Below are 23,466 nucleotides of genomic sequence, written 5' to 3' on the forward strand. Positions count from 1 at the left end.
ACATCATGTGCCCCTAAAAGCAAAACTCTGTCTTTATTCAGCGCGCGTAAACTTAAATAATCTTAACACAGGAAATGAAGTAATTTACAGTTACAGTATTTTAGGGAGCCGATTGGTTATTCTCAGAGGGAGGTATTTGTGAGGTAGCTTGTGATCTCATCCATCTGGGAGGAACTTCAGTGAGCACGCTCAGTTCATTCTTGAATTTAGCTTCATGAGAGAAACATCCTGTGTTTCTCCTCTCTGTTTGCCAAGGACAGAGACATTCCTATGCCATGTGCTTTCTGCCAGTTAGAACCGGTTTTTCCAGTTCTTGAGCACACGGCACTAGCTGTGGAGGTGGGGGGGAGGTGATGTTCCCTTCTCCCAGAGTTCAGACCATTATAGAAAATACATTATATTCACAGTTGATAACAGAAAATATATACAAAATGGTGAACATATAGGATATCTCCCACAATTCCCTCCTTTGTTGTGCGTATTTTCATTCTCCTGGATGGTTTTTCCTTCCTATTTGTGTTCTCGGGCCTTTCCCTACCACCTACAGGGGACCCTAGCTGTCACCTCCGCCATGTGGCTGCCTCCTGCCTTATCCCTTCCTACTGCTGGGTGATATCCAGGATATGGAAAATACCACACAACACGTTACAGTTTCCCACCGGTATTCTAGGTAGATGGCTCCTGAAAGATTGATCTTTATTTCACGTTTTCTGCATAAGCCACCTTGTTCATAGTTTAGATGATATAACATGTCTATTGTGATCGGCTTTTCAAGTGTGTTCTCAGGTTACATTGTTTGTTACATGTTAACATTGGTCTGATTACACAATATGGCTGAAACATTGGTACACTTACTGCTACCTTATTGCATCTGTTGACATTTTTTTTTTGTACTATTGCGGATTTTCTTAAAGCAGCGACATTTTTACACTATGCCAGATTATCATAATCTTCTTTTAAAAACAAACTAGTATATTACTCTCTGCGTAATCCTGTTTCCAGCGCCATTTATGTATTGCTGCAAGGAGCAAGACTTAAGTTCAGATTACGCTTTTAAGAGAGTAAGACACTATAAAAGGTTTTACGATAAGAATTTATTAAAACCAAAATGATAATTGAGCATAGTGAATAATTGTCCTACATTTGTAAACTATCAGCTCTATATACAAAACATAAAGGTTGCAGATGTCACATCACAAAGTATAAAGATAGCAAGTTACATTATTACCTATCTATTACAGATCACATATTACCATCACCAAAGGTTCCCTCACTTCTAGGGGTTCAACAGATGTCATCCTAATCTGGTATTGAAGTGTACGGACTACCCAGAGCTTCTCATCCTAGATTCCAAAAGCTACCACTCCTTAGTCCCTCTCCTGTCCTTCATACTAGTATAACTTGTTGAGTCATAGGCCATATTCTCCAAGCTTTTCAAACCAAGATGTTATCAGTCTGAGACCCCCCCCCCCCCCACCATCTGAAGGAGCCAGTTTCATTGATCAAAGGTTCAGAATCAACAACTCAATTCCCTAGACAATGCTGATGGTATCACAGGATTAACAAGACAACAGGTTCCTGGCCATACAATGTATGTGGACAGAGTTCAAACAAACCTATACAAATGGAACTGTAGTTAATGCAGTTAGCATTGTTCTGTCACATTTCACAGTTACATCAAAGCTTCCTACACCAAAAAGGTTTGAAGTCCACATGAATGTTCATAGCTATTTGCATGTAAAATACAAAATGGAGGATGAAGGACAAAATGGAGGGCTACAAATAGCCAATTATTATTGTACCACAATCCACCCTTTTGCTATTTGTAGCCATCATACAACTATTTCATCAAGATACATAAAATTAGCATACAATTTAGGGTTGGAAATATGTACTTTGACATATCATGGTTTGATCTTCAAGTTCTATTTATCAACTTCTGAAATATATTACATAAACAACCAAATATCTGTTCCCTATATATATCCATTTGCTATCAACATAAAACCAATCTTGTCAAATCTGGGCTCGAGAAAATAACGAAAAACAAAAAATTCAAAAACCGTTAGATGTTGAATACAAATGTCTCTTCCTGTAAAATTGTTTCTTCTTCTCTTGATCTTCTTTAGATCCTAAACCTATAGGATCTCCGATGCAGGGGGATTATTGTGCCCTCACTGCTTTCCCTGGTTAGCCAAAGAACAGACCCTAAGTAGGAATCTGTCCCTGCCCATTACATTGGTATCAAACAATCTTCTCCATTCTCCATATCCAGAAGTATCCACAGCTGACTATAGAGCCCCTTTATTCCAATGTAGCAGCTGCCTCTGTACAGCATTTTGTTGCCCAAGGTCTTCAGGGAGGAGCGGTGATGCTTCGCCCTCCTTTGACGTCATCTGCTGGCGGTTATTATGCAGAGTATGAGGATCACCCCAGTGGCAATTTAGCAGCAGTCGGGCACACGTGTCAGTTCTTCAGGCTCAGTTGGCTAGTCATAGCGTGTGGATAGGTGCAGCATGCACTTAGAGAAGATGACATTTCAAATCACAATTGAAAAAGTCCAAATGTCCTGGTGGAAATAACTCAGTTCATAAATTTTCTCAGTCCCAAATAAACTTGATCCAAAATAATGCAGTCCATGGCAAATCAAACAAAACAAAAACAAAATCACAATCTGGGGTCTTGTGTGCTTTTCTTCACCCCTTCATAAAAATAGATGAAACAAAAAAAATCTGTAGCTCAAAATTATCAATGCAACAATCTCTGCCCAGAGAGACTTGATAAGTTTTCAGCTGTAGCAAATGAATATTTTTAATATTCCTAATCTTCCTACATTATAGCACAAATAATGTCTATATACAGTAGACATATCATTTAAACAAATAAAATAATATCAAATATTGCAAGTAAAATCAATCAAGTAACCATACAATAATCTTCAATTTATCATTATCATCAGCACTATTCTTGGTTTATCACATATGTTATCAAACACTGCAAACCAAGTTAATCAAATATATAACCCAATATTCCTAGATTTGTCATGATCCTCTTCATCAGTAGTTATGTATTTACCACATCCCTTATGAGGAAGAAGAGAAATGACAGCCCAATGACCGCAGGGGTCCTACATATAACAAAGGACTATGGGCCACATTTGTCTCCTTCCTTGATTATCTTTATTCAATGTCTGACATGAACCCAAATTAGCTTTTCTTGAAGTTTCACTGAGATCGTAGTGGTTAACAGCACTTGAAAGGATTCTTTGCATTTTGATTTGGAAACATGGAGAATACACATTTATGAGTGACAGATGATATAACTCCTGATGTTAGGCACTCAATTGGGAGGTGAGACCCTCCTTTTTGGCCTGTAATAAGAATAGGCCTATTACAGGAGCCCTCCGCAACAAAACATTTATAAGGACTCAACTTAGTCTTACATTTAGGCGTGGTTCTAACCAAGTAGATGACTTATAAAATGTTTACCTTTTATTATTACTTATTACTTCTGGTGTACCCAAATATTCAAAATTACTTTCATAAAACATATTCTTAGGTCATATTTTTGGCGTGTTAAAAATTATTTTTATTTATATTTTATTTCTCAAGCCATGCCTACAAATAACATGAAAAGAGGTCTATGCAAACCAACAACTCCAAACACCTACCTGTGATAGCTGTATGCTATCATCCTGCAGTCACTGATACAGATAGTCTGGCTCGCATCGAGAAGGTACCTTGACCAATTGGCCTGGATTGTAATGGGCGCATATCATGCACCCCTGTACAAACCCTATTGCAGCAGTGTTGAACCCTGGGGTAAGCCAAGCAGAAGACACCATATCACACATTACCTCCTTGGATGAATGGGTTAGCTCAGGGATCAGGTGTGACATCATGGAGCACAGCGTGCAGGGGAGGCACAGGCATTTACCTTTCTGCCAGACCCCAGTAGCATTCCGCTCGCTATTCCACTCCTCCTTTTTCTTCTTTTGAGGCCTGTTCCTGTAATTCAAGCAACAGAGAAATATCTACACCTGTTTCAGGTGCAAGCAGGTTACCAGCCGTTACCTCATTCAAGGGAAGTCAGGCTGCTGCGATGCCTGCTCTCTGGTTCCTTCCAGCCTCAGTGGTTGTCTCTGTGGCATAAGCCTGGACTCTGATGATAAGTCACCTGTGCGGAAAGAGCTAAAACCTGTAGAACAAAAACACTGCTTCTGCATTCTGGATTGGCTTACTCAAGGACCCCATGAAACTTCCACTGTGCCATAAAGGATGTGAAATCGTGTACGATTCCCAATGTGTACCTTAAGTCGGTGCAGACACAAACAGTCTTACCTGCAGCCAGCTTACATATTTCAGTGAGCGCCATCACCTCTATTTCCTGAGTAACTGAGTGTCTCAGGAGGGAAAGAGTGGTTTTTGTACTATTACCTCATTCTGTCGGTTACCACTGCATAGCTTTTTTTACTTGTCCATTTCACCGATATTTGGAACCATCTATGGGTAAAACTCAAGATTTACATTAATCATGGCAGTTACAACATTATTGTTAGGACCCCTAGTTTCTCTTTTCATTTGTGTTTCTACAATCATACAACCATGTGCTCGCTATTTAATGTCATGGTCTGCACCTGCTGCCCCTCCTCTCAACCTTCTGAATTCAGTAAAAGACATGAAACGACATTTGGAACTCTACCCCTCTTGATTGCGATATGTGATGGTGCTAGCAGGGCAGTCTCATACATAGCTAGTCTGGAAGCTGAAAGATGTTTTGTTTGCACTCTATACAGTATTTTATGACCCCTTGAGGAAGCACGATATTAAGGGGCCCCACATCATCTCTGGTACCTGTACGAAAACATACTGCAAACAGGAGAGGAACTATTGTTATTACAATCTGCAACCATAACAACTGCACCAATGATGGTTAACTACTGGTTTACTAAGGGACTAGTATCCCTGATACCATTCGGGATAAACTCAATTACTGGCATCAAAAATGTACTTATTTTTCAAATGTAACTATTTTCATGTTAAATACTGTTGTTAATTGAAAATGAGATACACTCTAGAATAGAACTTTTGTTATTAATTTGACTAAAGTACTTATCAGATGTCTCAAGTACACAATTATCTCATTTTCGTATCTCAATTTTCTAATATTCAAATTAACACAACTCAATATTTTTAAATTCTCCCCATACTCTATGAACCTATATATATATATAAATAAATATACTGTGGTAACCCTGGACTATTATCTCACACAACTACCCTCAGGAATAAATTAGATGCCCCTCCTTTGGTCACCTACATTTGTTCAAGTGAGAGACTTAACATGGAGTCTAAGAGTGACCTCCCCTCTATACATTACCACAATATACATATATATACACGAATATCCACTTAAATGGAGACACACTTCTCTCCTAGGTTGGTCTGTGTGGAGGGTGGAGCAAAAACCTCTTCCTATTGTTCTTACTTTCCATCTCCTTACATCACCTAGCTCCACCTCCTGTGGCCTGGCTCAGCGTTTGGTCTTTCTTGCCTCATTTCATTTCTAGCCACCGGACAGTACACACCATATAACACAATCTAACTCTCATACGGGCCCTTCATTTATACCCACAAATTCACACTCACTGGGGTTTCCACTCACTCATATATACAGACTGCTAAGTATCTCATGTGAAGTAGAAACTGGGATTGTATTTACTGTACATAGAACTTCCCATATTGAACAAAGTATATATATAAGAAAAACTCTTATGTACCGCGGTTTTTACATATTTTGTCCAGCATAGGCTATCCAATGACAAACATAATACAACTTATGCCCATTTCCACCCACATACTTATATCCATCACTCCAAATAGCAACCATTATCACCGTTCATTGTTAAACCTTCTACCTTTCTCTTAACTCATTGACTTCCTTTTTCCTTCCCCATTTTTGTGTGTCCAGTTATGTTTTTACAAACAAAACATCATCTCATTGAATTTGCTTGCGAGTCTTAGATTTTTCTCACACCTCACGACGCAGGTTTGGCTTATCTCACTAATAAGCACTTACAGTTTCGACCCTGCTCTTTTATGTCGTAATTAGAAAAATCCTATTATTATTGAGATTCTCTCATCCCACATCTCGTAGCACAAACTTTTACTTTTGGCACTAGTCCTCAAAAAATTCGTTGGGCCCACTACAATTGGACAGGAATCTCGGCCGGCTCACTCTTCCATCAGACATGCCTCTCTGCTGTCTGGTATCAATTACTCCAAGCCAAAATCCTTTGAGTTGATGACTACTAGCATGGCAAATGAAAGCATTCCATGTGTACCCCTCCCCCCACATAACAAAGGGAGACCTCTTCAGCCACATGTTGCACAATGGACACTCTCTGACCGCATGGACACACGACTGTTTTTAACCAGAATCACTACTATAACCTTCAGCTAAAATTGCTTACATCAACTTTCCTTTTTGCTTTCTTTTTAACAAGTTATACTACACATTCTTTGTTCCTTATTAACCTGCAGTCTGTTCACACCATTTACTACTACAGAGACAATACAAAACCCCATAGCTCACGCCTTCTTACAATCAAGACATTACTTCACAGACAACATTAAAAACACACAGTATATCTGCTTAATAGTTCTTTTGATACAGACTTATCATATTTCAACTCACCCGGCCCGGGGCGGATCATAGCAGAGAGGGAGAGATGGGACAGGTACAAGAATAACTTATTACCTTGTTTGAGCTCATTATCTCTCCGTCTCTGCTTCGAAGTCCCCTTGTGTCCGGATAACGATGAAATATCTTCATATCTCTGTATCTTCATTATCCCAGCGGTGCCTCCAAATTTGTTAGCGCAAATTTCGCTATCTTAGATATACTGTGCGTTTCCAAATTAAGATAATATGTGCAGGCCTGGAGAGCCTTTCAAAGAAACACACGGCTACATCATGTGCCCCTAAAAGCAAAACTCTGTCTTTATTCAGCGCGCGTAAACTTAAATAATCTTAACACAGGAAATGAAGTAATTTACAGTTACAGTATTTTAGGGAGCCGATTGGTTATTCTCAGAGGGAGGTATTTGTGAGGTAGCTTGTGATCTCATCCATCTGGGAGGAACTTCAGTGAGCACGCTCAGTTCATTCTTGAATTTAGCTTCATGAGAGAAACATCCTGTGTTTCTCCTCTCTGTTTGCCAAGGACAGAGACATTCCTATGCCATGTGCTTTCTGCCAGTTAGAACCGGTTTTTCCAGTTCTTGAGCACACGGCACTAGCTGTGGAGGTGGGGGGGAGGTGATGTTCCCTTCTCCTAGAAGTTCAGACCATTATAGAAAATACATTATATTCACAGTTGATAACAGAAAATATATACAAAATGGTGAACATATAGGATATCTCCCACAGGTCTTAATCCGAATGAACTGGATACTCTTACTATGTTAGATGTGTACCTCTTGGGTTCAAAAAGAATTGCACAGCTTGCAGTCCGCCCGAGTGGGAGATAGAGCTGTAGAGGGATTCTACATCCAAACTCGCCAGCTTCGTATCCGGTGATTATATGCCTTCCAGCCGTTTGAGTACATCCGTGGTATCTCTCGTAGAAGCTGGTAATGCCTCAACAAACTGTCTCAGGATAATATCCAGATACTTGCTAATTCCTTGGGTCAGAATGACGATCACCAACACTATGGGTCTACATTTCAGTCGCGCCAAACCTTTATGTACCTTAGGTAGCCCATAGAAAAGCGCGTTTTGAGGAGTTTGTAGATACAAATTTAAAACCTCCTTTGAGATGCCCATAATGAATCGCCTTGCGGGTGGTGCTACACTAACCATAAAGCTACAGTGCCAGTCAATCACAGCGCTTGCTTAGTGACGTATGCAAAGGAGCTGGTGGAATAAGCGGATAGGCAGGTGACAAAGCCACTGTTTTTCCAATGGCAATCTCCTAGTGGTTAATTTCGGTTGGCTCTTTCAGGGTTTTCAGCACGCGGAGCTAAGATTTCGGCCGGAATTTTGCGTTCTGTTGTGATAAGTAAAATGCGCGCGTCTCCCTGAGGGCAAAGACTCTGCGGTTGGCGGCATAGAGATAGTGCTCAGGTTTACAGTCACGATTGGGCGGTACTATGGGTCGACCCTCACAAAGGCGAGGGGGTGCGGCAGTGGAGCTGCGAGGCCCGGCGAGCCAACCGACCTCGGAAGGATGGAAGGCTGAGTCGACCCTGAGCCGGCTACCTGGCCTATGCTTGAATGCCCCACCTCAGCCAAATGCCCCACCTAGCCAAAAACAAAAAACTATTACAATTTGGTATTGGCATAATCGTACTGGCCTGTAGAATGACTTTATTACATTGTGTATACTGCTCAGAGAATGCAGTGAAAAATAAAAAACATGCCATAATTAGATTTTGTTTATCTTGGCCTTAGAAAAAATGGAATAAAAAGCGATCAAAATTTTATATGTTCCCAAAAATTAGATAAATGAAGACTAGAATTCATCCTGCAAAAAACACGGCCTTCTAAAGCTCTGGCAATGGGAAATAACATGAATACGGCTCTAGGAATGTGGAGACACAAAAGGAAACCTTTAAGAGAAAAAAAAATGTTTTAAATGTACATAAAAAAACAGTATAAACCTGGTATCGCCGGAATCGTATGACTCAGAGAATAAGGTTATCACATTATTTATTCTGCACACTGAACGCCGGAAAATGAAGTCCATAAGACAAACGGCAGAATTTCTTTTTTCCCCCCCCCAAATCTCCCTACAAGTTTTTTTTTACAAAAATTATACAATACATTATATATACCCAAAAATGATACCATCAAAAAGTACAACTTGTCCCGCAAAATCAAGCCCTCATATGGCCGTGCCAATGGAAAAATGAAACTTATGGCTCTGGCAACGCGAAAAATTAGTTGAAATTAAATGATTGTCCCATTTAAAACACCTGCCCTGGTGGGTCTGACAGGGTGGTAAGAAACCGGCCACTGAAGGGGTTAAATGTGGCCTCAGTGTAAGGAGCACGAAGATAAAACATTCCCATTTTGTAGTAGAAACACAGCAGATAAAGCATTTTCTATAACTTAGGGAGGAAAAAATTAATAAAACTGAAAGATAAAGTAATGTTCCTAAATGTTGTGTGAATGTGGCTAGAAGCAGAATAATGGCGTCACTTCAGGTCTACGGCGTCACATCTCACACCATGATATAAGGATATCCATATAGTGAACCTGCAGCTACATCTGTCACCATGGCGACAGCATCAGTGACTGACCAATAGGATCGCAGGATTGGTGTTTGAAAGTCTTCCAACTGTCACTTGTGCTCAGTCTGTTAGAGCTCAGCAGTGAGTGACGACGGACACCCGCACGTTTCTGCGTGATCTCAGGTAATGGAATGATGTCTCTTCTATGTACTAAGACAGTGTTTCCCAACTTTGGTCCTCAAGCCCCCCAACAGGTCATGTTTTCTGGATTTCCTCAGTATTGCACAGATGATATGATTATTATCAGTGCCTCAGACATTCCAACAGGCGTTCTCACTATAGGATATCCTGAAAACATGACCTGTTGGGGTGCCTCAAGGACTAGAGTTGGGAAACACTGTTCTAAGGGGTTGTGCCAAGTTATAAAGTTATCCCAAATTATCAGTGGGGGTCCGATTGCTCCATTCACTCAGGGACTGACCAGAACTGTGTTCTTGGGATCGGTGGGTTTCCCAGCAGTCAGACCCCCGCTGATCATAAGGTTACCCTGTGGATCCCGTGGACAGGGGGCACTTAGTAACTTGGCACAACCCCTTTAATTCAGAGTTCTAGAAATTTCCTGCTGGCTCTGTTGTATTATTTCCCTGTAATGTAACCCAAAGTACTTGTGGGTGGAGCCGGGGCGGTTATGTAATGAACATATATTTATCTCTATACACGGCTTATTTTCTGGGGTCCCATATTTTAGATGTGTTATGCATAGGGGGTTGTTGTCACTTTCACAAAACTTCTGGGGGAGCTCAAGGATCTCCTTTAATCAATTGGCATTGAGCAGCTCTCCTACTCCGACAACAGTGGGGGTCCTGTATACTAACATGATCTGATTATATGAGGATAGCGCCCCCTAGTGCCATTCACAGCGTTCCCTCCTTTCATAGCGCAGACCTGCTGGTGATGAGTTGATTACATGGATCCTACAGCTATAACCAGGTGACTGCCCCCAGCAGGATTAGTGTAGCACTACATGGTCCTCATGTAAATAACTGGGTGTCATGTAATACAGGGTCACTCAGTCTTACAGAGCAGGAACCCATCTTTAACCCCTTGAGTACACAGACATTATTTGCCTCTTCATTTTCATGTTTTATGTCTCCGCCTTCTAAGAGTTGCAACGGTCATATATTTTCTTGTCACTTTTTTTTTCTTGTGGGACGAGTTATAGTTTTTAATGTTACCGGTTAATGTACCAAATGCAGCATAGCTCTGTGTATATGAGTACTCTGTATATGCAGCATAGCTGTGTGTATATGAGTACTCTGTATATGCAGCATAGCTCTGTGTATATGAGTACTCTGTATATGCGGCATAGCTCTCTGTGTATATGAGTACTCTGTATATGCAGCATAGCTCTCTGTGTATATGAGTACTCTGTATATGCGGCATAGCTCTCTGTGTATATGAGTACTCTGTATATGCGGCATAGCTCTGTGTGTATATGAGTACTCTGTATATGCAGTATAGCTCTGTGGATATGAGTACTCTGTATATGCCGCATAGCTCTCTGTGTATATGAGCACTCTGTATATGCAGCATGGCTCTGTGTATATATGAGTACTCTGTATATGCGGCATAGCTCTGTGTATATGAGTACTCTGTATATGCGGCATAGCTCTGTGTATATGAGCACTCTGTATGTACAGCATAGCTCTGTGTGTATATGAATACTCTGTATATGCAGCATAGCTCTGTGGATATGAGTACTCTGTGTATGCGGCATAGCACTGTGTATATATGAGTACTCTGTATATGCGGCATAGCTCTCTGTGTATATATGAGTACTCTGTATATGCAGCATAGCTCAGTAATAATGTATTGAAAGACTTTTAAGAGAACTTTTCTCACCCCTTTTTTCTTTGTGCTTTGGATGTGATGCAGATTATCAGAGACAATGTGGACTACAGAGCCCAGCAGCTTCGGATTTGGATCAGGTAGGACTCTTCATTGTCTTCCTCATCTGTTGTCAGGGATAGCTCTCCCTGGGCTGGGATAACGGGTAGGCAGGGGGCGAAATAACCCATGCAAGAGGGCTCTAGGGTACACGACATATGTTTTGGCCCAACAGCTGCCTTCGTCTGCGGCGCCCCCTTGCTTTGGTTATGTATTTTTATTTATAAATGTTTTATTACAATAAAGATATTGTTTTATATTATGGTGTGGTAGGTGTTTTTCTTTTTCGGTTTTATGTCTTGTTGTGTAGCCATGTTTAGGGGTTTGTACATTAGATTGTATATATAGTCAAGTATCCTGCTGGTATACCTTCCAATGTGTAGGAATACACTGGGATATGTTGCTTATAGGCTTCCAATTTAATAAAACATACAGATATATTTTTCTGTATATGTGTGTATATTGATTTGTGTTATCTAATATGCTATTCCATGCCTCAAAAATGGTACTGCGATATACTGACCCAACAGAGGCTGAAGGGAGGCTTTTTTGGTCTCTGTTGGGTTAATGGATCCTGATGGATAAGTTTGGCACATTTATATCTGACGGATGCAGTGAGGACACAAGGCACCCTGCAGTTGTGAACTTGATCTTAGCGGTGGGCTCAGATTGTAGGAGATGGCCCATCTGGACAACTGCTTCTCCAAAACATATTGTCCTGGGGATAGGTAATTGCAGCGGGTTTGGATATTGAAACTGGTGACCATGTAGTACAGGGTGGAGATAGAGAGAACAGATGGCTGCTAACTGACCTTTATACGTCACACTCAGAGCAGCGAGCAGGTTACATATATTGGTCAGTTTTGTGCCTCTTCCTCTACATTCATGATTGAGCTCATTATCTGCTTGTTCTCTCTTCAGCTTATGCCAGCGCCACGTCGGAGGAGGAGTTCCGACTGGTGACGAAATGTATGCAACTCCTGCCGTCCCCTCTCTTCAAGAAGGAGGTGAGTAAACGTGCCAGCTATCATGGACATGTATATATGTAGTCACCTGAGCACACAATTTACTAATCCACTCTATTTTAAGCGCCTCATGCCAACAAACCCGGAAGCCCAGAGACAATATCTGCCAACTATTAAAGAAGTCATCAGACCGAGACCAACAAAGGCAGAGTTGGCACTGCGAGCAAGAGCAGCCATCACTCGCATGCTCTGTGAAGGGCTGGAGGATGAAGATGAGGAAGAAGAGGAGAAGAAAAAAGATGAGGAAGAAGAGATGAAGGCGGGGGGAAGAGAGGAAGAAAAAGAGGAGAACATTGAGAATGAGGAGGAAAGAGAGGAATAAGATCCTGAGGATGAGGAAGAAGAGGACGAGGAATCCAGCAGTGATGTTCCATCTGACCCACTGAGAGGGATTCAGGACCGGTCACTGAGAAGAAGCAGGATCAGGCAGCGTTCCATCCGCCACGGCAGCCCCCGCATGTGGGGCAAGAAGAACATCATGTGGACGATCCTGCGAAGCACCCTCCACCTCTGAACTATTGCAGTAACATCAGCAATAGTAATAATAATATAATAATCTTTACAATAGTAATTATAGTAAAATAAATAAATTAATAGTAGAATAATAAAAATATCAGCAATAATAGTAGGAAGTGATTTGATCCAGGGTTCTTGGACCGATCGCCTTTTCTCGGGGTCAAGAAGGAATTTTTCCCTGGTCACCAATTGGCTGAATGTGTCCAGGGTTTTTTCGCCTTCTTCTGGATAAATAATTGTAGCTTTAGGGTTAGTGTAATATCACTCATAGTGATTAATGGTTTCATAGTATTAATGGTTTCAGGAGACGTAATAATTATAAAAAATGCTTATCTTCTGTATAAACAATGTGATAGTAATAATATTAGTATAGATAGTATAACAGTGTAATAGTAATAAGAAACAATAGTAATAATGCTGTAAAATAATATAATAGTAGTTTATGGTTTATAATTAGAGATGAGCGAACACCAAAATGTTCGGGTGTTCGTTATTCGTAACGAACTTCCCGTGATGCTCGAGGGTTCGTTTCGAACAACGAACCCCATTGAAGTCAATGGGCGACCAGAACATTTTTGTATTTCGCCGATGCTCGCTAAGGTTTTCATGTGTGAAAATCTGGGCAATTCAGGAAAGTGATGGGAATGACACAGTGACGGATAGGGCAGGCGAGGGGCTACATGTTGGGCTGCATCTCAAGTTCCCAGGTCCCACTATTAAGCCACAATACCGGCAAGAGTGGGCCCCCCCCCTCCCAACAACTTTTACTTCTGAAAAGCCCTCATTAGCATGGCATACCTTTGCTAAGCACCACACTACCTCCAACAAAGCACAATCACTGCCTGCATGACACTCCACTGACACTTCTCCTGGGTTACATGCTGCCCAACCGCCCCCCCTCCCCCCCACAGCGCACACCAAAGTGTCCCTGCGCAGCCTTCAGCTGCCCTCATGCCACACCTCGCTCATGTCTATTTAGAATTGCGTCTGCCATGACGAGGGACCGCAGGCACACACTGCAGAGGTTGGCACGGCTAGGCAGCGACCCTCTTTAAAAGTGGCGGAGCGATAGCCCACAATGCTGTACAGAAGCAATGAGAAATAGAATCCTGTGCCACCGCCATCAGGAGCTGCACACGTGGGCATAGCAATGGGGAACCTATGTGCCACACACTATTCATTCTGTCAAGGTGTCTGCATGCCCCAGTCAGACCGGGCTTTTTAATTCATAGACACAGGCAGGTACAACTCCCTATTGTGAAGTCCCTGTCGACCCACAGCATGGGTGGCTCCCTGGAACCCACCGGCGGTACACAGAAATATCCCATTGCATTGCCCAACACAGCTGAGGTAGTAATGTCGTGCTTAATGCAGGTGGGCTTCGGCCCACACTGCATGCCCCAGTCTGACTGGGGTTCTTTATAAGTGTACAGATGTAGTAAAAACTCTGTGTGCACCTACAGCATGGGTGGGGGCCAGGAAGCCACCGGCGGTACATAGAAATATCCCATTGCATTGCCCAACACAGCTGAGGTAGTAATGTTGTGCTTAACCCTTTCCAATCCAATTTGTATATGGTTTTCCTAGGGGGCTTACTCTTTTTCTGCTGTTATACAACGGCGCTATATGCTGGCTAAAGCCAGTACTGCATGAGCTGACACGTAGGATAGGCTCCGACAGCAGAGAGGCTGGCAATATACAGTAAGAGAACCCCGACGGACGTCTACCAACAACGGAGCTGTACAGCCTTAAACCCTAATGTCTTCACAGGTCACACAGTGGACTGGAAAGGGTTAATGCAGGTGGGTTTCGGCCCACACTGCATGCCCCAGTCAGACTGGGGTTCTTTACAAGTGGACACATGTAGGTTTAACTCCCTGTGGACCCACTGCCTGGGTGGGTGCCAGGAAGCCACCGGCGGTACATAGAAATATCCCATTGCATTGCCCAACACAGCTGAGGTAGTAATGTCGTGCGTAATACAGGTGGGCTTCGGCCCACACTGCATGCCCCAGTCAGACGGGTTCTTTAGAAGTGTACAGATGTATTAAAAACTCAGTGTGCACCTACAGCATGGGTGGCTCCCTGGAACCCACCGGCGGTACACAAAAATATCCCATTGCATTGCCCAACACAGCTGAGGTAGTAATGTCGTGCGTAATACAGGTGGGCTTCGGCCCACACTGCATGCCCCAGTCAGACTGGGGTTCTTTACAAGTGGACACATGTAGGTTTAACTCCCTGTGGACCCACTGCCTGGGTGGGTGCCAGGAAGCCACCGGCGGTACATAGAAATATCCCATTGCATTGCCCAACACAGCTGAGGTAGTAATGTCGTGCGTAATACAGGTGGGCTTCGGCCCACACTGCATGCCCCAGTCAGATGGGTTCTTTAGAAGTGTACAGATGTATTAAAAACTCAGTGTGCACCTACAGCATGGGTGGCTCCCTGGAACCCACCGGCGGTACACAAAAATATCCCATTGCATTGCCCAACACAGCTGAGGTAGTAATGTCGTGCGTAATACAGGTGGGCTTCGGCCCACACTGCATGCCCCAGTCAGACTGGGGTTCTTTACAAGTGGACACATGTAGGTTTAACTCCCTGTGGACCCACTGCCTGGGTGGGTGCCAGGAAGCCACCGGCGGTACATAGAAATATCCCATTGCATTGCCCAACACAGCTGAGGTAACGTCAGCTGTAATGCAGGTGGGCTAAAAATTAATTTGATTACACTGTAGGCGAGGGCCCACAAAAATTGCTGTATCAACAGTACTAATGTACATCCCAAAAATTGGCCATGGCCAGCCAAGAGGGCAGGTGAAACCCATTAATCGCTTTGGTTAATGTGGCTTAAGTGGTAACTAGGCCTGGAGGCAGCCCAGTGTAACGAAAAATTGGTTCAAGTTAAAGTTCCAATGCTTTTAAGCGCATTGAAACTTATAAAAATTGTTCTGAAAAATTATTTGAGTGAGCCTTGTGGCCCTAAGAAAAATTGCCCGTTCAGCGTGATTACGTGAGGTTTCAGGAGGAGGAGCAGGAGGAGGAGGAGGAGGAATATTAGACACAGATTGATGAAGCAGAAATGTCCCCGTTTTGGATGGTGAGAGAGAACGTAGCTTCCATCTGCGGGTGCAGCCTACGTATTGCTTACGTATCGCTGCTGTCCGCTGGTGGAGAACAGAAGTCTGGGGAAATCCAGCCTTTGTTCATCTTGATGAGTGTTAGCCTGTCGGCACTGTCGGTTGACAAGCGGCTACGCTTATCTGTGATGATTCCCCCAGCTGCACTAAACACCCTCTCCGACAACACGCTAGCCGCAGGACAAGCAAGCACCTCAAGGGCATACAGGGCTAGTTCAGGCCACGTGTCCAGCTTCGACACCCAGTAGTTGTAGGGGGCAGAGGCGTCACCAAGGATGGTCGTGCGATCCGCTACGTACTCCCTCACCATCCTTTTGCAGTGCTCCCGCCGACTCAGCCGTGACTGGGGAGCGGTGACACAGTCTTGGTGGGGAGCCATAAAGCTGGCCAGGCCCTTAAAGACTGTTGCACTGCCTGGGATGTACATGCTGCTCGATCTACGCACATCCCCTGCAACATGGCCCTCGGAACTGCGCCTTCTGCCACTAGCGCTGTCGGCTGGGAATTTTACCATCAGCTTGTCCGCAAGGGTCCTGTGGTATAGCAACACTCTCGAACCCCTTTCCTCTTCGGGAATCAGAGTGGGCAGGTTCTCCTTATACCGTGGATCGAGCAGTGTGTACACCCAGTAATCCGTAGTGGCCAGAATGCGTGCAACGCGAGGGTCACGAGAAAGGCATCCTAACATGAAGTCAGCCATGTGTGCCAGGGTACCTGTACGCAACACATGGCTGTCTTCACTAGGAAGATCACTTTCAGGATCCTCCTCCTCCTCCTCCTCCTCCTCCTCCTCAGGCCATACACGCTGAAAGGATGACAGGCAATCAGCCGGTGTACCGTCAGCAGCGGCCCAAGCTGTCTCTTCCCCCTCCTCCTCATCCTCCTCATGCTCCTCCTCCTCCTCCTGTACGCGCTGAGAAATAGACAGGAGGGTGCCCTGACTATCCAGCGGCATACTGTCTTCCTCCGCCCCCGTTTCCGAGCGCAAAGCAGCTGCCTTTATGGTTTGCAGGGAATTTCTCAAGATGCATAGCAGAGGAATGGTGACGCTAATGATTGTAGCATCGCCGCTCACCACCTGGGTAGACTCCTCAAAATTACCAAGGACATGGCAGATGTCTGCCAACCAGGCCCACTCTTCTGAAAGGAATTGAGGAGGCTGACTCCCACTGCGCCGCCCATGTTGGAGTTGGTATTCGACTATAGCTCTACGCTGTTCATAGAGCCTGGCCAACATGTGGAGCGTAGAGTTCCACCGTGTGGGCACGTCGCACAGCAGTCGGTGCACTGGCAGCTTAAAGTGATGTTGCAGGGTGCGCAGGGTGGCAGCGTCCGTGTGGGACTTGCGGAAATGTGCGCAGAGCCGGCGCGCCTTTACGAGCAGGTCTGACAAGCGTGGGTAGCTTTTCAGAAAGCGCTGAACCACCAAATTAAAGACGTGGGCCAGGCATGGCACGTGCGTGAGGCTGCCGAGCTGCAGAGCCGCCACCAGGTTACGGCCGTTGTCACACACGACCATGCCCGGTTGGAGGCTCAGCGGCGCAAGCCAGCGGTCGGTCTGCTGTGTCAGACCCTGCAGCAGTTCGTGGGCCGTGTGCCTCTTATCGCCTAAGCTGAGTAGTTTCAGCACGGCCTGCTGACGCTTGCCCACCGCTGTGCTGCCACACCGCGCGACACCGACTGCTGGCGACATGCTGCTGCTAACACATCTTGATTGTGAGACAGAGGAGGAGGAGGAGGAGGAGGGTGCTTTAGTGGAGGAAGCATACACCTCCGCAGATACCAGCACCGAGCTGGGGCCCGCAATTCTGGGGGTGGGTAGGACGTGAGCGGTCCCAGGCTCTGACTCTGTCCCAGCCTCCACTAAATTCACCCAATGTGCCGTCAGGGAGATGTAGTGGCCCTGCCCGCCTGTGCTTGTCCACGTGTCCGTAGTTAAGTGGACCGTGGCAGTAACCGCGTTGGTGAGGGCGCGCACAATGTTGCGGGAGACGTGGTCGTGCAGGGCTGGGACGGCACATCGGGAAAAGTAGTGGCGACTGGGAACTGAGTAGCGCGGGGCCGCCGCCTCCATGATACTTTTGAAGGACTCCGTTTCCACAACCCTATACGGCAGCATCTCAAGGCTGATGAATTTTGCTATGCGGACGGTTAACGTTTGAGCGTGCGGGTGCGTGGCGGCGTACTTGCGCTTGCGCTCGAACACTTGCGCAAGCGACGGCTGAACGGTGCGCTGAACTACACTGCTGGATGGGGCCGAGGACAGCGGAGATGAGGGTGTGGGTGCAGGCCATGAGGCAGTAGTGCCTGTGTCCTGAGAGGGGGGTTGCATCTCAGTGGCAGGTTGGGGCACAGGGGGAGAGGCAGGGGTGCAAACCGGAGGCGGTGAACGGCCTTTGTCCCACCTTGCGGGGTGCTTGGCCATCATATGTCTGCGCATGGTGGTGGTGGTGAGGCTGTTGGTGTTGGCTCCCCGGCTGAGCTTTGCGCGACAAAGGTTGCACACCACTGTTCGTCGGTCGTCAGGCGTCTCTGTGAAAAACTGCCAGACCTTAGAGCACCTCGGCCTCCGTAGGGTGGCATGGCGCGAGGGGGCGCTTTGGGAAACACTTGGTGGATTATTCGGTCTGGCCCTGCCTCTACCCCTGGCCCTGGACACCGCACTGCCTCTTGCAACCTGCCCTGCTGATGCCCTTGACTCCCCCTCTGAAGACCTGTCCTCCTGAGTAAGCGTTGCACACCAGGTGGGGTCAGTCACCTCATCGTCCTGCTGCTCTTCCTCCGAATCCTCTGTGCGCTGCTCCCTGGGACTTACTGCCCTTACTACTACCTCACTGCAAGACAACTGTGTCTGATCGTCATCGTCCTCCTGACCCACAGAAAGTTGTTGAGACAGTTGGCGGAAGTCCCCAGCCTCTTCCCCCGGACCCCGGGAACTTTCGAATGGTTGGGCATCAGTGACGATAAACTCCTCTGGTGGGAGAGGAACCGCTGCTGCCCAATCTAAGCAGGGGCCCGAGAACAGTTCCTGGGAGTGCTCCCGCTCCTGAGCAGGTGTTATTGTAGTGGAGTGAGGAGGCTGGGAGGAAGGAGGAGCAGCAGACAGAGGATTCGGATTGGCAGCAGTGGACGGCGCAGAACTGCGGGTAGACGATAGGTTGCTCGAAGCACTTTCTGCCATCCAGGACAGGACCTGCTCACACTGCTCATTTTCTAATAACCGTCTCCCGCGTGGACCCATTAATTGGGCGATGAATGTGGGGACGCCAGAAACGTGCCTCTCTCCTAATTGCGCAGCAGTCGGCTGCGACACACCTGGATCAGGAGCTTGGCCTGTGCCCACACCCTGACTTGGCCCTCCGCGTCCTCGGCCGCGTCCACGTCCTCTAGGCCTACCCCTACCCCTCAGCATGCTGTATTACCAGTGATTTGATTTCACAGGCAGGAAATAAATTGGCGCAAGACTGCAGGCCAAATATAATTTTTGCCCTTTTTGGAAAACGAAAGGCCCCACTGCCTCTAGTGAATGAATTATCTAAGTTTAATAACTGTGCTGTGTCCCTGCTTTTGTGTCACAGAACGTGAGGGTAGCAGAGTTATTATAACTCTGGCAGAGCATGTATTTTTTTCCCAATTAAGGAAAGCAAATGGCGAAGCCAGCAGTAAAGCGTAGCTGGGTGCGTATGATTTAGCACTGTTCTTCACGCAGCTCACACGTCTCCACCGCCCGTAAGGACGGACAGAGGCTGGACAAATAGATTTGTTTTCAGTTTTTTCCCACCAACAGGCAGCACTGCGTATATTCAATGAACATGAGAAGTTTAATAACTGTGCTGTGTCCCTGCTTATGTGTCACAGAACGTGAGGGTAGCAGAGTTATTATAACTCTGGCAGAGCAGGTATTTTTTTTCCCAATTAAGGAAAGCAAATGGCGAAGCCAGCAGTAAAGCGTAGCTGGGTGCGTATGATTTAGCAATGTTTTTCACGCAGCTCACACGTCTCCACAGGCGTAAGGACGGACAGAGGCTGGACAAATAGATTTGTTTTCAGTTTTTTCCCACCAACAGGCAGCACTGCGTATATTCAATGAACATGAGAAGTTTAATAACTGTGCTGTGTCCCTGCTTATGTGTCACAGAACGTGAGGGTAGCAGAGTTATTATAACTCTGGCAGAGCAGGTATTTTTTTTCCCAATTAAGGAAAGCAAATGGCGAAGCCAGCAGTAAAGCGTAGCTGGGTGCGTATGATTTAGCAATGTTTTTCACGCAGCTCACACGTCTCCACAGGCGTAAGGACGGACAGAGGCTGGACAAATAGATTTGTTTTCAGTTTTTTCCCACCAACAGGCAGCACTGCGTATATTCAATGAACATGAGAAGTTTAATAACTGTGCTGTGTCCCTGCTTATGTGTCACAGAACGTGAGGCTAGCAGAGTTATTATAACTCTGGCAGAGCAGGTATTTTTTTCCCAATTAAGGAAAGCAAATGGCGAAGCCAGCAGTAAAGCGTAGCTGGGTGCGTATGATTTAGCACTGTTCTTCACGCAGCTCACACGTCTCCACCGCCCGTAAGGACGGACAGAGGCTGGACAAATAGATTTGTTTTCAGTTTTTTCCCACCAACAGGCAGCACTGCGTATATTCAATGAACATGAGAAGTTTAATAACTGTTCTGTGTCCCTGCTTATGTGTCACAGAACGTGAGGGTAGCAGAGTTATTATAACTCTGGCAGAGCAGGTATTTTTTTTCCCAATTAAGGAAAGCAAATGGCGAAGCCAGCAGTAAAGCGTAGCTGGGTGCGTATGATTTAGCAATGTTTTTCACGCAGCTCACACGTCTCCACAGGCGTAAGGACGGACAGAGGCTGGACAAATAGATTTGTTTTCAGTTTTTTCCCACCAACAGGCAGCACTGCGTATATTCAATGAACATGAGAAGTTTAATAACTGTGCTGTGTCCCTGCTTATGTGTCACAGAACGTGAGGCTAGCAGAGTTATTATAACTCTGGCAGAGCAGGTATTTTTTTCCCAATTAAGGAAAGCAAATGGCGAAGCCAGCAGTAAAGCGTAGCTGGGTGCGTATGATTTAGCACTGTTCTTCACGCAGCTCACACGTCTCCACCGCCCGTAAGGACGGACAGAGGCTGGACAAATAGATTTGTTTTCAGTTTTTTCCCACCAACAGGCAGCACTGCGTATATTCAATGAACATGAGAAGTTTAATAACTGTTCTGTGTCCCTGCTTATGTGTCACAGAACGTGAGGGTAGCAGAGTTATTATAACTCTGGCAGAGCAGGTATTTTTTTTCCCAATTAAGGAAAGCAAATGGCGAAGCCAGCAGTAAAGCGTAGCTGGGTGCGTATGATTTAGCAATGTTTTTCACGCAGCTCACACGTCTCCACAGGCGTAAGGACGGACAGAGGCTGGACAAATAGATTTGTTTTCAGTTTTTTCCCACCAACAGGCAGCACTGCGTATATTCAATGAACATGAGAAGTTTAATAACTGTGCTGTGTCCCTGCTTATGTGTCACAGAACGTGAGGGTAGCAGAGTTATTATAACTCTGGCAGAGCAGGTATTTTTTTCCCAATTAAGGAAAGCAAATGGCGAAGCCAGCAGTAAAGCGTAGCTGGGTGCGTATGATTTAGCAATGTTTTTCACGCAGCTCACACGTGTCCACCGCCCGTAAGGACGGACAGAGGCTGGACAAATAGATTTGTTTTCAGTTTTTTCCCACCAACAGGCAGCACTGCGTATATTCTATGAATAATAACTGTGTTGTGGCCCTGCCTATACAATTCTTTCCCTGCAGTATCAATGGAGGGTGGAATGCTCTGCAGAGGCGATTTTGAGAAGCCCAAAAAAAATGCAGCACAGCTAACAGCAGCCTGGACAGTACTGCACACGGATAAATATGGCCCTAGAAAGGACCGTTGAGGTTCTTGAAGGCTACACTCACTCCTAACACTCTCCCTGCCTATGCAGCACTTCTGTCCCTAATGCCAGGTGCAACGGTCTGCAGAGGCGATTTTGAGAAAAAAAAAAATCCCACTGCTAACAGCAGCCAACACACAGCTATCAGTGGCCCTAATAAGGACCTTTGGGGGGTCTTGAAGCCTACACTAACTACCAATTCTTTCCCTACAGCAGCTCCGGTATAAACAGCACTGTCCCTCATCTAACTCACACCGCATCTGAGGCGAGCCGCGGGAGGGGCCGACTTTTATATTAGGCGAACACCTGATCTCGCCAGCCACTCACAGCAGGGGGGTGGTATAGGGCTTAAACGTTGCAGGGGGAAGTTGTAATGCCTTCCCTGTCTTTCAATTGGCCAGAAAAGCGCGCTAACGTCTCAGGGAAGGAAGTGAAAGTAACCAGAACACCGCATGGTGTTCGTTACGAATAACGAACATCCCGAACACCCTAATATTCGCACGAATATCAAGCTCGGACGAACGCGTTCGCTCATCTCTATTTATAATATAATAATATTGAGGAGTAATGATATTAGCATGCAGGTAATAATAGTGTAATACTAGTAATTAGGAACAATAGTAATCTTAAAATGATAATATAATAGTATTTATAATATATTGATCCGGGGTTCTAGGACCGATTGCCTTTTCCCGGGGTCAAGAAGGAATTTTTCCCTGGTCACCAATTGGCTGAATGTGTCCAGGGTTTTTTCGCCTTCTTCTGGATAAATAATTGTAGCTTTAGGGTTAGTGTAATATCACTCATAGTGATTAATGGTTTCATAGTATTAATGGTTTCAGGAGACGTAATAATTATAAAAAATGCTTATCTTCTGTATAAACAATGTGATAGTAATAATATTAGTATAGATAGTATAACAGTGTAATAGTAATAAGAAACAATAGTAATAATGCTGTAAAATAATATAATAGTAGTTTATGGTTTATAATATAATAATATTGAGGAGTAATGATATTAGCATGCAGGTAATAATAGTGTAATACTAGTAATTAGGAACAATAGTAATCTTAAAATGATAATATAATAGTATTTATAATATATTGATCCGGGGTTCTAGGACCGATTGCCTTTTCCCGGGGTCAAGAAGGAATTTTTCCCTGGTCACCAATTGGCTGAATGTGTCCAGAGTTTTTTCGCCTTCTTCTGGATCAACAATGTTAGGGTTAGGTATAGTGTGATATTAGTAATAGTAGAATATTAGTAGTATTAGCACAAAAGTAATAATATATTAGTAATATAAATAATAGTAATAATACTCTTAAAATCATAATATAATAGTATTTATAATATAATACTAACTAGGAATTTGGTAATTGCGTGAGGGGCTTTGATCCGGGGTTCTAGGACCGATCACCTTTTCCCGGGGTCAAGAAGGAATTTTTCCCTGGTCACCAATTGGCTGAATGTGTCCAGGGTTTTTTCGCCTTCTTCTGGATCTAAAGCTTTAGGCTTACTTATAGTGTAATATTAGTAATAGTGAAATAGTAGTAGTATTAGCATCTAAGTAATAATAATATATTAGTAATTATAAACAATAGTAATAATACTCTTTAAATTATATGATAATAGTCTTAATAGGGTTAATACTATAATACTAA

At 44.7% G+C, this 23,466-nt stretch overlaps 1 protein-coding gene and 2 long non-coding RNA genes across 5 annotated transcripts in view; all 3 read left to right on the forward strand.

The window, feature by feature from the left end:
• LOC136576361 (uncharacterized) overlaps window positions 1-23,466 on the forward strand; it is a 116,184-nt gene that overhangs the window by 25,541 nt on the left and 67,177 nt on the right. The window lies entirely within an intron of this gene.
• On the forward strand, window positions 8,977-12,117 carry LOC136576362 (uncharacterized). The gene is made up of 3 exons (XR_010786350.1): window positions 8,977-9,418; window positions 11,171-11,223; window positions 12,104-12,117. It is a non-coding gene; the product is annotated as an uncharacterized lncRNA (long non-coding RNA).
• LOC136576360 (uncharacterized) lies at window positions 12,115-12,869 on the forward strand. Its single transcript, XM_066575579.1, has 2 exons — window positions 12,115-12,189; window positions 12,272-12,869. Exons 1-2 carry the CDS (start codon window positions 12,154-12,156, stop codon window positions 12,527-12,529), a joined length of 294 nt encoding a protein of 97 aa, XP_066431676.1. The 5' UTR covers window positions 12,115-12,153; the 3' UTR covers window positions 12,530-12,869.

The sequence above is a fragment of the Eleutherodactylus coqui genome, chromosome 8, assembly GCF_035609145.1.
Source record: "Eleutherodactylus coqui strain aEleCoq1 chromosome 8, aEleCoq1.hap1, whole genome shotgun sequence".
Classification (NCBI taxonomy): Eukaryota; Metazoa; Chordata; class Amphibia; order Anura; family Eleutherodactylidae; genus Eleutherodactylus; species Eleutherodactylus coqui.

Bases quoted from the DNA above. Each gene is read 5' to 3' on its own strand.
- LOC136576360 (XM_066575579.1), top strand. From the start codon at position 12,154: ATGCAACTCCTGCCGTCCCCTCTCTTCAAGAAGGAG. The intron at 12,190-12,271 runs GTGAGTAAACGT...CTCTATTTTAAG, and splicing joins CCCCTCTCTTCAAGAAGGAG to CGCCTCATGCCAACAAACCC.